At 40.5% G+C, this 14,755-nt stretch overlaps 1 protein-coding gene across 6 annotated transcripts in view; it reads right to left on the bottom strand.

Moving 5' to 3' along the window:
• Positions 1-14,755, bottom strand: part of pex1 (peroxisomal biogenesis factor 1) — a 110,231-nt gene that overhangs the window by 76,763 nt on the left and 18,713 nt on the right. For 4 of the 6 annotated variants that reach the window (XM_068008767.1, XM_068008760.1, XM_068008745.1 and 1 more), the window contains exons 4-8: positions 13,697-13,811; positions 8,081-8,853; positions 5,505-5,624; positions 2,294-2,417; positions 364-473 (exon numbers count right to left, since the gene is read on the bottom strand). In XM_068008767.1, coding sequence (XP_067864868.1) covers positions 364-473; positions 2,294-2,417; positions 5,505-5,624; positions 8,081-8,853; positions 13,697-13,811 — 1,242 coding nt within the window. The remainder of the gene's footprint in view (positions 1-363; positions 474-2,293; positions 2,418-5,504; positions 5,625-8,080; positions 8,854-13,696; positions 13,812-14,755) is intronic. The other 2 variants (XM_068008776.1, XM_068008784.1) reach the window with 1 other exon arrangement.

Genomic DNA, 14,755 nt, shown 5'->3' with positions numbered 1-14,755 from the left:
TGGGCAGATTATTAGTGGAGCTATCACATTTATATCAGTATACAGGGGGCCAATAATATATATATTTTTTCTAAGCAAATGGAACACTTGTCTCTGCATCCAAGTGCACCACATAGCAGCCAGTATAAGAAGCAGGTATATTAAAAGGAGGTAGTAAAAAGCTGATTTCACGTGAAAGTCATTGCCACCAATGGATCTGCATCCATCCCATGCAAACAACACCAACATAAATACTACTCAGTAGTTGGGTTTGTTTTACATTGGGTGCAATATGTAACAGCATTAGGTTCCAGCGCCAAAAAAAACTCCACTTAGCACTGTAAAAGTATAATTGTCAATAATTTGAGGTTATAGTATATTTACCTCTATACCAATCTCTTTAACCAAACGGGGATGCAATAAAAAACATTCGTTCCTTTCAGCTTTTGACTTTGTTACAAGCTGTTCTATAAACAGCATAAACTCGATCTCTCCTGCAACACAAAATAATTGTTTTAGTATCAACTAAATACTACCTTTAGTTTCAACATCAAATGAAAAATATTTCCAAAAAAATACAATAACCGAGTTCCTAAAAATCTCCATGAATATACTAAAACTGAAATGAAACAAAAAAGTTGTTTTGCAACTTCTTGACAGGTAATGAGCATGAATAGAAAACCAATTCATTTCAGTATACTTATTAATTCAGGCATTTGTTATTAAAAAATTGCTCACAAGCAACAAGCAGAATTCAATGATATAACAAGGTTACAAATGAGAATTCTGTTTTTCAGCTGGATATTAGAAATTTTACAGAAACCCATCACCACAATTGAGAGTTTCCAAACCAACATCATTAACAGTGTCCTCAATCAGGTACTGGATTGCTCAGTGTGCTGCAGAGAGTTGACTTAGATCTAATCTTCAATGAGGCAGGTCAGTTGACCTCAAACGATCCTGCTTATCTCCCACTTCAAAAAGTATGGTCAGAAAAATGCAAAGTAATACAAGACTAAACAATACACAGAAATAATGAATAAATTATTTCAATAGCCTATGCTGAAGATATGGTGATTTTGTTGCATTTGGAAATAATTGTTTTGCAGCACACCCAAGGCATAAATATTCCAATAAATCATGGGACATAATGATCAGTAGTAATAGCAACTGCAATAACTTTAGGTCAGTCATTTAATTCTATAGAGTCATTACAGCACAGAAGGAGGCTGTTCGGCCCTTCGGGTCCATGCTGGCTCTCTGTAGAGCAATCCAATCAGTCCCATTTCCCTCCCCCATCACAGTAGTCCTATAAGTTTATTTCCCTGAAGTGCCCATCAAATTTCATTTTGAAACAATTCATTGTCTCCGCTTCCACCACTCTTGTAGGCAGAGAGTTCCAGGTCACTAACACTCGCTGCGTTAAAAAAAAGCTCTTCCTCGCAGCCCCACTGCATCTCTTGCCCAAAACCTTAAATCTGTGTCCCCTAGTCCTTGTACTATCAGCTAATGGGAACAGCTTTTGTCATTATATACCTTCAAGAGTGTGTTATTTTCCCCAGAGTAACATTAATTCTTGAAGCCTATATTCATAACAAACAGCTGCTAAGATTTGGTGTCATTCTGGTTGTCCTGCTCGGCACCCTTTGCAGAGCCATCAATATGTGTTAGGGCATAGTGGACATGATACTCCCAACTGTGGACATGCCAAAGTCTTATCCATTCTTATCCGATGACCAGTTGCTACAGCCACTTGGCAACAGGCACCAATGTCAAAAACAACAACTCACAATGTCACTTGGCAGCTGCATGTGTAGCACTTGTGGCAGAATCTGCCTCTCAATGACTGGCCTTCACAGCCATCAACAAAGGTGCACCAAGAGAAGACACCCCACCTAAATGGATTGTTTGCGACGTGTCCATCATCTTTCACAGATGGAAGGATGCCAACCAACCAATCCATTCTTTATAATCAAATGATAAAAGCAATAGAACCAAAACCCTCTTTGCTTCACTTGTAAAAGCTTCAAATGATCAACTGAAGTGCCCATATCTTTTTTACTGGCCTGGTTTCTTTAACGATCACTCTTATGATATGCCTGTGATTTCCTAACCCCCTTAATTCTATCAATAGCATTCAGTATTCAAATAAAATATCATATAAAAGCAACTCTCAACCAGATTGGTTTTCATTGTTCGAGTAGCATTAGCCAATTACTACCAAAAGAATGCAAGATTAATGTAATTAGTGCAAAAGTAATTTGCAAACACACCAGAACCCCACTTTAATGTAGTACTATTATTCATAACTTACGTGCAGCAATTGGTATTTGCACAAGATTTGATAATGCTGCAAAAAAGGGCAAATCCTCGGAGCTCACAACACTTAGCCAGGAAAGGAAGGAGGATTTAATATCATCTTCTCTAATTTCCTGTGGCTGAAGAAGAAAATATTATTTATTTTTTAATCCACTGATTTATGAAGAGTATATTTGCATACTTAAAAGTTAAATAATTTAATTTTAATTTGTACAGTTGTTGAATATACTTTTTAAAGTAAGTTAACTTTACTGACTTCGGAAGTGTTGCAATTTAAGGCTTAAACTCTTCAAATGTCTTAATCTTGAGTATTTATCTGAATTATGCTCCACAATGTACATGCACCTTTTAAAATTTTTTTAAAAATTCAACACAAGATTGGTTGTCCCAATCAGATTCATTATCTTTGTTCTAATCGTAAAATTAATCTAATCCTGACCAATGGCACCAAGCAAGGCTGCATAATGGTTCCAATTCTGTTTGCCATCTACTTTTCAGCCATGTTCTTGTATGCACTCAAAGATCTCAACTTAGGAGCACACATTCAGTTCCAGACAGATGGCAACCTCTTCAATCTGCAAAGGCTCAAGGCGTGCACAATGATCAAAGAACAGCCACAAAGCGAACTCTTGTTTGCTGACGACTGTGCTCTCATAACACACACTCCGTAGGATATCCAGCTGCCCGAACCTCAGAAGCTTCGGCCTTACAAATAAGTCTGAAAAATACAGAGATCTTGTAGCAACTTGCCCATGGCCACAAACTCCAAGACCCCATAGTCACAATTAACAATACACCCCTCAACTCAGTTCAGAAGTTCTGCTATCTTGGGAGTATTCTCTCCAACACCATGCTGGATGATGAAATCGCCCTTCGCCTGGTAAAAGCTCAGCATTCAGCAGACTCACCACGGGCTTTGCAGAGAGCATGCATTCTGTCTCAATACAAAGATCAAAGTCCATCAGGCAGTGGGTCTCATATCACTTCTCTACAGATATGATGGCATGGATAACCTACTGGCATCACATAAAGCAACTAGATACATTCCACCTTTGCTGCTCAAGATCTATCCGCATCATCAAGGGGTAAGACAAAATCCCTAACACCGACGTCCGTGCATACCTGGTATTGATAGCATGCTTATCAAAACTCAGCTTCACTGGGTTGCCCATGTGGTTCACACGTGGTTCCCTGTATGCTAAAGACAGTATCCTACAGCCAGCTGAGCAAAGGATCCCACACTATAGGATGTCCCAAACTTAAATACAAAGATATCCTGAAAGCCAATCTCAGAGGTTGGACCTCACTATATGGAAAAAAACCATGGACAGATCCAAATGGAGAAGTCTCTGTCATTAAGCAATCTCAACATTTGAGGAGAACAGAGTCAGGTCCCTACTGGACAAGTGGGCATGCCGCAAAGCCAGTGCCTTCTCCCATCCTTCCAACAGTGACTTCATATCAGATTGTAGAAAAACAACAGATGGTCAAAATCAGTTTGTCAATAATATAGAAATATGCTAAAACAGCCAAAAGGCTTGGCTATGAAAACAGTTATTTGTTGTTTGTACTCTATAGCCAAAAATGCTTCAACACTTAGTTGAGTAGCAATTGCCTAACTTTGATAACGATTTAAATTCAGTTATATCAGAGATAAATTGTGACTTAAATTCAGTTTGTCAGCTACGGGTTTCTCTTTGCCAGTGGCTATGGCTGTCACCAGTATGCCAGTTTGGCAACATGAAATCAATTCTTTTTCCTGGTTTCAATATTTACCCACAAGGCAAATTATCAGTGGTTAGTAGCCAAGGAGAAGATTTGCTTGCAGATTACCACAATATTATTGTATGGGCTGAATGTTCGAGGGCTTCCAAAGTTAGCGGCGTGGAAACTATTCAGAAAATCGCAAGTGCATTGCCTGTGATGTTCAGAAATTAATGGAATAAAAATCACGTGCAAGCCGTGATTTTTCAATAAGCTGCCAGACACATTTGAGATCAGTGTGCATTATTGGTAATTTCTGTCCTGTATATCTAGTTACATTTATTTACTTTATCAGGACTGACTTCCTGCCAGCCTTGAAGTACTGTATTTAGTGTAATTTTTGCTTACTCAAGTTAGTATGCTTTAAAATTGTGCACTGCCCGTCTTGTGTGAACTCTTATTTCATCAGCTTAGATTACTTCCATTACTACATAAAGAACTTGTTCCAATGGATGAAAGATTAATAATTAGAGAGCATGGATTTAAGGTGATTGGCAAAAGAATCAAAGGTTACATGAAGAAAAAACATTTTTACATGAGGTGTGGTTAGTATTTGGAATGCGCTGCCTGATAGAGTGGTGGAAACAAATTCAATAGTAACATTCAAAAGGGAATTGGATAAATAGTTGAGGAAAAAATATTGCAGGAATATGAGGAAAAAGAGGGAAAGATGGGACTAGCTGGCTGGCTCTTTGAAAGAGCCGGTGCAGACTCGATAGACCAAATGGCCGCCTTTTGTACTGTACTATTCTATAATTCCACACGTAATATTTGTAAGCGCAGCTGCAGATCAAGATTTAGTCTAATATCACAGATGGTGAACAACCAGTCTCCTTGCTGAACACTCATCCATCAAAACAACAGGAGAATCCATCATCAATCCTAAAGTTACTCACTGCAACATGTCTTCATGTAGTCTCAGGTCCGAGTAGTGTCAATACCTGCAAAGCTTTCATAATTGCCAGAAGAGCAACCATATACCATTTTGGGCTGTTTACAAAATAGACTGAAACAGTGCAAAATAAATGCAACCTTAGTGAACACCCAAGAAACAAATTCACAATTGAACAGTGTAAAGCAATACAAACCTAGATAAAATGGTTTAATTTGGTCTTGTACATAGACCTACCAGCAACTGACACTGAAGGTATAATTTTTAATATAATATTGTATATAATACAATAATTATATGCATCAAATGTACTTAATTTTCTTTTCAAAAAGTCATTTGTAGTTAATTAGTCTGTAAGTTCCTCATAGTGAGTGAAGATATCCAATGCTTCTAGTACAGGCCCAAGAATAGAAACAGCCGGGTTCTGGGAATAGGTCCTCTTCTTGCCCTCTCACTTAGAGAATGAAGTGGATAGAAGAAGCAGATTGCATGTTTTTCTTAATGGGAAATAAAATATTTACTTTTTTCTTTGCTGCATAACAACACTCACCAATGTTTGTAAGGGTTGCAACTGAATTCTGGCCGGAAGGGAAGGATCTAATTTTAATGAATTTATCCTGACTGCAGCAGATGCTTCCACGTTCAACCTCCGTCTCAATTTATCTGGAATCTGTCAAGAAACTGATAGTCAAACAAACAGCAAAATATCGCAGCATTTACAGTTAGCAATTATTTTCTTTATATAATCCATAACATACTCATTTTAAAAGCCCACTGCAGCAGCAATAGCTTTCATTGAATTGATTGATAGTTGTTTTCCCATTTCCACTTTTATATAAAATGACTGGTATAAACCAGTGTATAATGTTAAAGTTTTAAATGTCCTCAGGGGTTTTCAGAAGGGGAAACTTTATGCAATTAAGTATTAGACAACCAAACATATCTTTAGTGCATATTCATAATGACAAATATTCTGGAAAAATGTCTCTTTGAAAACAGAGACATTTTGTCGAAGCTTTTCGTCTTGCACTCAAGATAATTCGCAATACCAATGTAAGGAACGCAACAAATTTATACTGTATGAGAGTGCTGATTGGTTGGCAAGTGGACTCTGATTGGTAGAGGTGTTGCCATGGAGAATGCACCAATTTATGGTGACTGACAGTTAACTGCCAAACATTGTTTGTAATTTAAACCAGGCAACTTGATTCTGATTGGTCAAGGTGTTGCCCTGAGGAATGAACTAGCGAATAGCTGTCACATGTTTTGTTTAGCTGAAACAGGCACAATGGGCTGGATTTTTATTAGTGTGCCGCGCTCTACGGCAGCACAGTGAGCACGGTAGCCTTCTGCCATGGAAGGGCCACCACGCAGTCCCCGCGATATTAAGTGCGGGGGCTGATTTAAATAGAGGGGGCGGAGCACCCGCCGTATCCCCGGCAACGGCGTCCAGCGTCACCACGCAGGTGCCAATGTCATTTTTAAAGGGCTATAAGCCCTTAACATGGATCTTAAAGTTTCAGTAGTGCAGATATTTTTAAAATAAACAATTATGATATGGAGGACCTTCACCAACCCCAATGGTCTTTTAATTGGCCCTCATTGACAAAACTCACTTTATTCCCTGCCCAACCTTTCCCCCCTAACTTTCTATCAATTGCCCTTCAGCCCCTTCCCACCAGCCCCACAGCCAATAAAAAATGTTTTCCCCGCTTCTCCACCCCGCCTGCCCTGAAAATTTTATTCCTCCCCTCACCCCACCAGGTTCTGGCCTTGGAATTCCATACGGAGTTCCAAAGGCGCGCGAAGTACGAACGGCGGCCGTAAAATCAGTGTGGGACGGCTGCCGCCTGCAGGTGTTTACTTACATATCATTTAGGTTTATTTAAATATGCAGATGAAGGGCCCGCCACCAGGTAGCGAGGGAACCGCACCGAGGTGGGCCTCTCCCCGCAGAATTTTACCAGCCCCCTCGCCGCAACCCACTGCATCGAGGGGCTGGTAAAATTCAGCCCAATGCGTGTACATTTTCTGTCTGCAAAGAACAGGGCCCCGTGTATTAATATATGTAGCTTCCAGTACACGCAAATGCACCGCATTGCTTCCCTTACATTGGTATTCTTGCGAATTATCCTGATGAGTGCAAGATGAAAAGCTTCGACAAAATGTCTCTAATATCAGCAATACACAAGTTCTGTACTACCAAATGACTATTTGGAATGTATTTTCTGAATAAAGATATTTATATAATTTTAAATTCTCTAAATTTAGCAGTTCAATGCTGTCTCTAATACTGATTCACGTACTAGCTCTGACTGACATTTGAACTCAGTAATTCAGATAGGTTTGCAGAGCCGCATCCAAAAATCATTGGAGGAGTGGGGAAAGAGGCAATCTAAAGTATTTGCATTTCTATACAACCTCAAGACAAAAAAAATCTCAAATGGTTCACACAACAAATAATTTCTGAAATGCAGTGACTTATGTTGGCAAATGCAGCACAATTTAGTACCAACAATAAGACGAATGCTAGTTTTTATTGATGGTACCTAATAAGGGAGAAATGATGGCCTGGGCATCAAAACTCTGCACTCCTCTGTAAAAAATGTCACAAGACCTTTTAGCAGCCTTCTTTTCAACAGAACAGGTGACTGCAGAAGACTGGATGTCTAACGATGCAGCTCTCTACCATTACTGCACTAGAGTGCCAGCCTAAATTATGAACTCAAATGCTGGGTCCAAAACTGAGCAATGCTGCCGACCTAGCCAAGCTTCTGTCATGTAATATACTGCGGCATTGATGAAAGTCATGAGGTCTGTCGACAAGACTGTCCTGTGCTTATAGAAGACCAGAAGTCAACAAAAACAAAAAAAAATTACAATTTAAATACCAATTAATTAACTGACCAGAGTGGTAACTGAGAAACCGAAACTAATATCCTGATCATAATTACATAAAACCATTAAAGTTTTAGAGCACAAAAACAGCTTTTCATGGAACATAATTATTCCAGAGCTGCTTTATTAGGATTGAGCATTTTGTAAAAAGCCTATTTGAGCATTGTTTGGTAAATTCAGAAAACTGAGACACGCATTGGAACACAATTCTCTACATGCAATACTAACCCAAACTTTTCCACTGTGAAAACCTGCAGACATAGTACATTTTAAATGTTCACACCGGTGAGTGATTAATTTAACTATGCAGGATTCATTTTCTTCTGCTTTTCCAACTCTGGCTTTTCTGTCACTTCCATCGCAGACTATATTTTTTTTCTCTGTTTGTAGATTTTGCTTGGTTATTTCTTTTTGTTGTTTATATGACAAAAGCTTTGTCAGTTTCCCACAAATAATCTGTGTATCAGTGTTATCCAGTGTAAGCACATCTTGATGCCAAGAAAAGATATGAACTGTATCAGACTGCATTTGGTTCCATGGTATTGAACTGTGTACTTCTAAATTATAAGGGAATCTCTTACACACTCTGAATACGGAGTCTATTTCAAAGGACATGGAAACATTGTTTAAAAAATTATCTCTGTGAACAACATTAGAAGGAAGTTGTTCTGGGCCATCTGAATTTAAATAGAATATATTTTTTATCAAATGCCATATATCCGACATGATGCTTCTGTTCGAAAAGTCTTGATTTTCCCTTGCATGTTTTTCATTCACTCCATGTTGAACATACGACCTCTTGCAAGGATACTCAACGCTAGGCTTCTCTAAATTTTCATTATGCATTTTGCTGCTGTCCAAGTTAAGTTCTTTATCTAAAATACTGTTTTTAACAAAGGAAGCTGTTACAGAATTTCCTTCAATTTGCCGCAGTTTAGGTGACACAACAAGTTCAGTGAAAGGCTCTAATCTTCCATATGCAGCAGCAGGTGTTAGGGAACCTAGACCAGAAAAAGAAAGATATATAAGTGTTATGAATACTGGACTTTGTAACATGATCATGTCTTAAAAACTGTGATTTTTACAAGTTTAAGATGGAGTCCGGAAGGTCAGGTGGCCTCACCTTCACTCTGCAAAAGGTTACCAGGACAACAATGAACACAGATTAAAGACGTTCTTCTGAAAACAGAGATTACAGGGCTAAGACCTGGAGAACAATGGGTTTCGCCCTCCCAGGCTTTCGGGTCGTAAACAAGGAGTCAGCAATTCAGAAAATGTTGAAGTACCAGGCAGCAGTTGGCATTTGGGAACAATGGACAGGCCCAAGTGGCTTTGTGAAACCGGACTTCTGGACTTTGCATTTTGGAGCAGAACAATAAGCTATTGACTTCTGAGTTCAGATAAACTTAACTCTCTGAAAGCAGGGAGGCTGTAAGAGAAGAAATCAACTGTTGTGGCCTAAAGACAGGCTAGAAGAAGGGAACTCAGCAGTGGCAGCTTCTCAGAGAAGAAACCAACAGCGGCAGTTCAACAGAGAGAGAAAACAGGAGGAGACACTTGCTCTCAGAAGCCTGTTAGAGTAAAAGGCTGCTGAGTTGAACCCGGTTTTGAAAGTTGAAGCTTGCAGAGAAGAAGACGACCAGCAGGATCACCAGGAAACGCTTTATTCACAGACATCCAGGTCAGAAGTGCTCGGAGAAGTGAGCAAAGAGAACTTTGATTTCTGAAATAATCTGGGAGATCCAACCATTGCAACTGGGAGGAGTTTGAGATATTTTACCGCAAAGGACGTTGTCAAAAAAAAGGACTGTGTAACGTATATGTGTAGTGTGAAGTTTTTTTTTTAAGTAAAGAAAATACATTTCTTGGTAATTTGGGGTGTCAGCTACTTACAAAATGCTATTCAGTTAATTGGGGATTTCTTTTAATTTAGTTATTATAATAAAGCTTAAAACAAGAATTCTTGTCAAGAAATACTAAATTCTCTTAAGAAAACTCAATAATTTTTTTCCACATAGGAATTAAGTAATAATTCAGGTACTGAATGAAGGCAGTTACCTCCACTTACATCTGACACAAGAGTTTCAATACATCAGCCAGGATCTTGTTCTCCTCCCAATATCAAGTTCTGCGACGCCATGACAGGGGGAGTAGCCAGGAGATTGGAGTGGTAGAGGCCCGCCGTGGAGCCCAACACCGGGATTGCTGCGCCAGATCTTCCTGGTGGTAGGGAAACTTCATGGTGGCAGGACCATACTTTAAATATTGAAATTATCTGTTTGCACACATTTTAATGGAATTCATCGCAATGCTACCAGCCGTTTCCAATCTTCATCTTGATGTGCAGCACTCAACATGCCTTCACGGTCCCGTCCTTGAAAAGCTGGCACCACCGAGGCGAGAGTCCTCGGTGCCTGAAAAGATTGGTAGGTAATATCCTGCTCTTATTCATTTTTGCTGCAACTCGGACATTTGCATTAAAGTAACCAGAAATGTGGCTGAGGAGTTTGGAACACTGCAGCCATTAACCAGCATCGGCAACGGGGTGGAAGGTGTGAACGCTACAGGTTTTGCACAGGAAAAGGGGTAGGGGCATACTCCGTATTTTTGGAACTGTCTACAGGGCTGGCAGCCTTTTAAAATTGGCACCAGCTCCTGCTCCCATCTCAACCGCAACTGCCACATGATTGGGGGGGCAGGGGGGTGGCCGCTGTCCATATGTTAATGAGACGCCAGACGCAAGATCGCGGCACAGTGGCAGTGTTCGGCCCATGAGTGCTGGCTGCCATCTTTTATCGCCCGCAACCACTTCCGGCAGCAGGACAAGTTTCAGCCCATCATGTGCCTTCCAACTCAACGTGCTCTATAACATAACAAGAAATAAAAATGCACAGCAATGGCCCAAAGAGATCAACTGACCAGCTGTCTTTCTCTCTGTACCATTATAAGCAGGTGCTCAGCTGAGAAAACTGAACAATCCAAATCCTACCACTGCAGCACTATTGTCTTCCAAGTGACGGCACTTAATATAAGCTCCATTCTTGTCTCTCTCTTTCTCTAGATACACCCTTCAAGGGAAGGATGACAGGCATGGTTTCAGAAGACTACAACTTTCTGAAAGTAAACTGATATCACATTATGGCTACAAAGCAATGAAAAATGGTCGGAAGTGGGGTGGGGGGGTGGGGGGGGGAGGGATAGTTCTTTAAAAAAAGATACAAAGGCAGTCTTCCCCACCCCACCACCCCCCCCTCCCCCCGCAACTACAAAACAAGGAAACTCCCTTTCATAGAGGATCAACAGTCAACAAGTTAATTTTTCTGGTAAAGTGAAAAATGGAATGCAATTTAATATCCATTTGCAGACTATTCAAGACAGGATTGCTAGCCCCTAATGGTTGTCATTTGAAACCAACCTCCCATTTACCTGAGACCCTCAGGAGACTTGTTGCATGCGTTTTTCCTTCACCAGCAAAATAAAGCGAAAGAATATTTTTTGGAGGGTAGGGCTATCCTAGCTTCCATATAACATATGAAACGGCCCGATTAAAATATCATTGGTGTGATGTTTTTTTTTTTAAACAGAGAGCAGAAAGAATTATGGCCTCCAAATGGCAACAGCCCACAATGATACAATTGAAATCAGAAGCTTACAGTGTGGGAATCAAAGATGCAGATCCATGTACCATTGCTTGCTGTAGCATTCCTGAAATTGGTCTTCCAGCTCCTGACCACACCTTGTTCCTCTGTGCAATTTTGCCCTACTCCAGGCCATTTATTTAGGCCCTCAATTTCTGCCCCATTGCTAGCCATTTCTTAAGCCCCAGCTCCTGGCAAAATAACTCTCAGTTCTCCTTCCGCTTTATGCCCAGGTCCCACTTTTAATTCACTACCAGAAATGTGGTTAGGCCCTGCTCCCAGCAAAATACTTCCTGGTCCTAGAAAGCAGGAACTTACCACAAGCAATGTCATGGAAGATCCGCTTTTTCTTTGTAGCTCCCTTCAATACAGATATGCCAACACTTGCAAATTCATTTTGAGACACACATTTTGGAACCTTGCTCATGATAGGACTTCCAAATCTCTTTTTTCCTAAACACACACAGGTGCCTGCGAAAGAGGCGAAAACTTTGAAAAAGTTCAAGAGGTCAGCAGTTCCAGCACCCATGGGCGGCCAGCTTGCGCTGGATTGTGCGGGTAAGTTCTGTGTTGGGAAAATGGTGAGTGGAACGCGTCCCTCTGAAGGAGACTTGCACATGCGGGGCTGAAATTTATGGTGCCAGCGCCAAAATTGGCAGGTGGTGAAAACAACGGCAGCCCGCCCATGTGGGCCGAACCTGGATATTAAACGCGGCGGCTCATGTAAATGGCCATGGTGACTGCCCACCCCAAAGACATGGAGGGAGGCGGGCTGTTCATCTCAGACAATGGCAGCAGCAGCCTTTGCGCAGGCGTTGACGCCATTTGTAAAGGGCTTCGAGTCCTACATTTAAATATTTAAAGAAACACTGATGTAAAATTGATTTTAAAAAATTAAATTAATTTATCTTGCCCCTCTCCCACCCCCCACCCCAAATAATAATAGTGTTAATTACCTGCCCTCCCCAGTTACCTTGTGCACCTGACCTTCAACCCGACAAAGTTCATAAACTTTACATTCTAACCCTTCCCAACATCCCCTACACCAATGATATGACTCTGATGTCGCTCCCCAACCCACCCCACCTGCTGCAATGAAAAACCGACCTGCTCTCAGCTCCCCACCAGTGTTCTACCTTGGATCCCCGCACAGGGATCTGAAAACGCGGGAGTGCAGGCCACCGGCGCGAGCACCGCACCAGGACAGACAGCAGGAGAGTAAAAGGTACTTAATGCATTTAATTCATTTACATATTTAAATTGGGCTTCCGTCACCAAGCGGCGGGGAGCCACCACGAGGCCTCGCCACTGCAGGCGATATCAGGCTGGGCCTTCTCAGCATCGATGCCCGTGGCAGGCGTCCCCTGCCATGACCCTCAATGTCGGGTGGGGGTCTGTAAAATTCGCCTTGGGATATAGCATTGGCACCCTGCCAGTCTCAGCCAAAGCACAAAGACACACACACAGACTGGTAACTCAGATGGTGCAGCTTCCAGCGACTTGCTGTTGGTGCTGCTTTACCAGACCTGGTGATCAGATTTGCATGGGTTTTAAATGTTGCAAGACCTCAGACAGGTTTTATTTATTTTCTCTGAATTGTTTATATTTTACAGTGGAAGATTAAAGATGCAAGACCATTGGTGTGCATATTTCCAGAATTATTTAGCAAGGTGCAAACACCAAATATTTTATTGGACTGAGAACTAGCTAAAAGGAGAGTCTATTTGTGCAAATAACTGCATTTTGCATTCAGTAGGCTCTCCAGCTCCATTGATTTCGGTTTTTCCAGTTCAGTGTAACCTCCACAGGATCACTGAACCCAGGGACTGGTTAATCTTTCCTCGAAGATGATTTTAATTAGATTAATACTGCCTAAATTTACATATTCCTATTTTTTCCCTTCGAAGGCAAATGAGGTCATTGGTTCCAACGCTGTTAATATTTGACAGGAAATTATAAAGAGACAGTCTTCCTTTTTAACAATTATGTATCCGTCTTTTTAGGTTTTTCTCCTATATTGGTTTATGTTTGAAAAAAAAATGCAACGCATGATCTATAAACCAAATCTCTTGATTTTCAAAAGTTTGTCTCTTGAATTATGAGATGGTGGGGTTAGCATCACTGTCAATATACCAGCTACTTAATAACATGAATATAAATAATGAAGCAACACGATTATTCACTGATTTGCATTAAACTTACTTACCAATTTCAATATAAATCACAGTATGTTTTTCTACCCATATTGGAAATACTCCTCCTGGAAAAACTATTCTGATCTGGTCCATAATATGTCTTTCAAGTGATGTACTATGAAGCTCCTACAAAAATCACATAAGATTAGTCCAGGATTCATATCTACATGCTACTTGAACATATTCAGTCACCATGTAAGTTTAAAAAAAAGCCAGATATTCTATTTTGTAGAAAACAGAACCAATATGAATAAGTTTAAGTGACGATTGTCAGTGAACTAAAACAAAAATAAAATGTTATCTTAGCAGGTGTTTTCAATACAGGTTCAAGCCAACTTAAACAATTGTGTAAGTGTAATGTTGGCATTAGAATTTCAGTAAAGAATAATGCTGGGCATGTGAAATTTCATACCACATTCACTTGAAATATGAGAAGCACAGGGCCTGATGATATGCATCCCAGAGTACTTAAGGAAGTGGCCTGAGAAATAGTGGATGCATTGGTGGTCATCTTCCAAGATTCTATAGACTTTGGAACAGTTTCTACAGATTGGAGGGTAGCTAATGTCACCCCACTATTTAAAAAAGGAGGCAGAGAGAAAGCAGGGAATTATAGACCAGTCAGCCTGACGTCGGTAGTGGGAGAAATTCCATTATCAAAGATTTTATCGCAGAGCACATAGAGAACAGTGGTAGAATCGGGCAGAGTCAGCATGGATTTACGAAAAGGAAGTCATGCTTGACAAATCTACTAGAATTCTTCGAGGATGTAACTAGTGGATGTGGTTTATTTGGACTTTCAGAAGGCTTTCAACAAAGTCTCACATAAGAGATTAGCGTGTAAAATTAAGCGCATGGGATTGGGGGTAGTGTATTGCGATGGATAGAAAATTGGTTGGCAGACAGGAAACAAAGAGTAGGGATAAATGGGTCTTTTTCCGATTGGCAGGCAGCGTCTAGTGGTGTACCACAGGGATCGGTGCTAGGACCGCAGCTATTCAAAATATATATTAATGATTTAGATGAGGGAACTAAATGTAATATCTCCAAATTTGCAGATGACACAAAAC

The sequence above is a fragment of the Heterodontus francisci genome, chromosome 2 (genome assembly GCF_036365525.1).
Source record: "Heterodontus francisci isolate sHetFra1 chromosome 2, sHetFra1.hap1, whole genome shotgun sequence".
Lineage (NCBI taxonomy): Eukaryota > Metazoa > Chordata > Chondrichthyes > Heterodontiformes > Heterodontidae > Heterodontus > Heterodontus francisci.
This window is presented reverse-complemented; position numbering and strand designations above follow the sequence as displayed.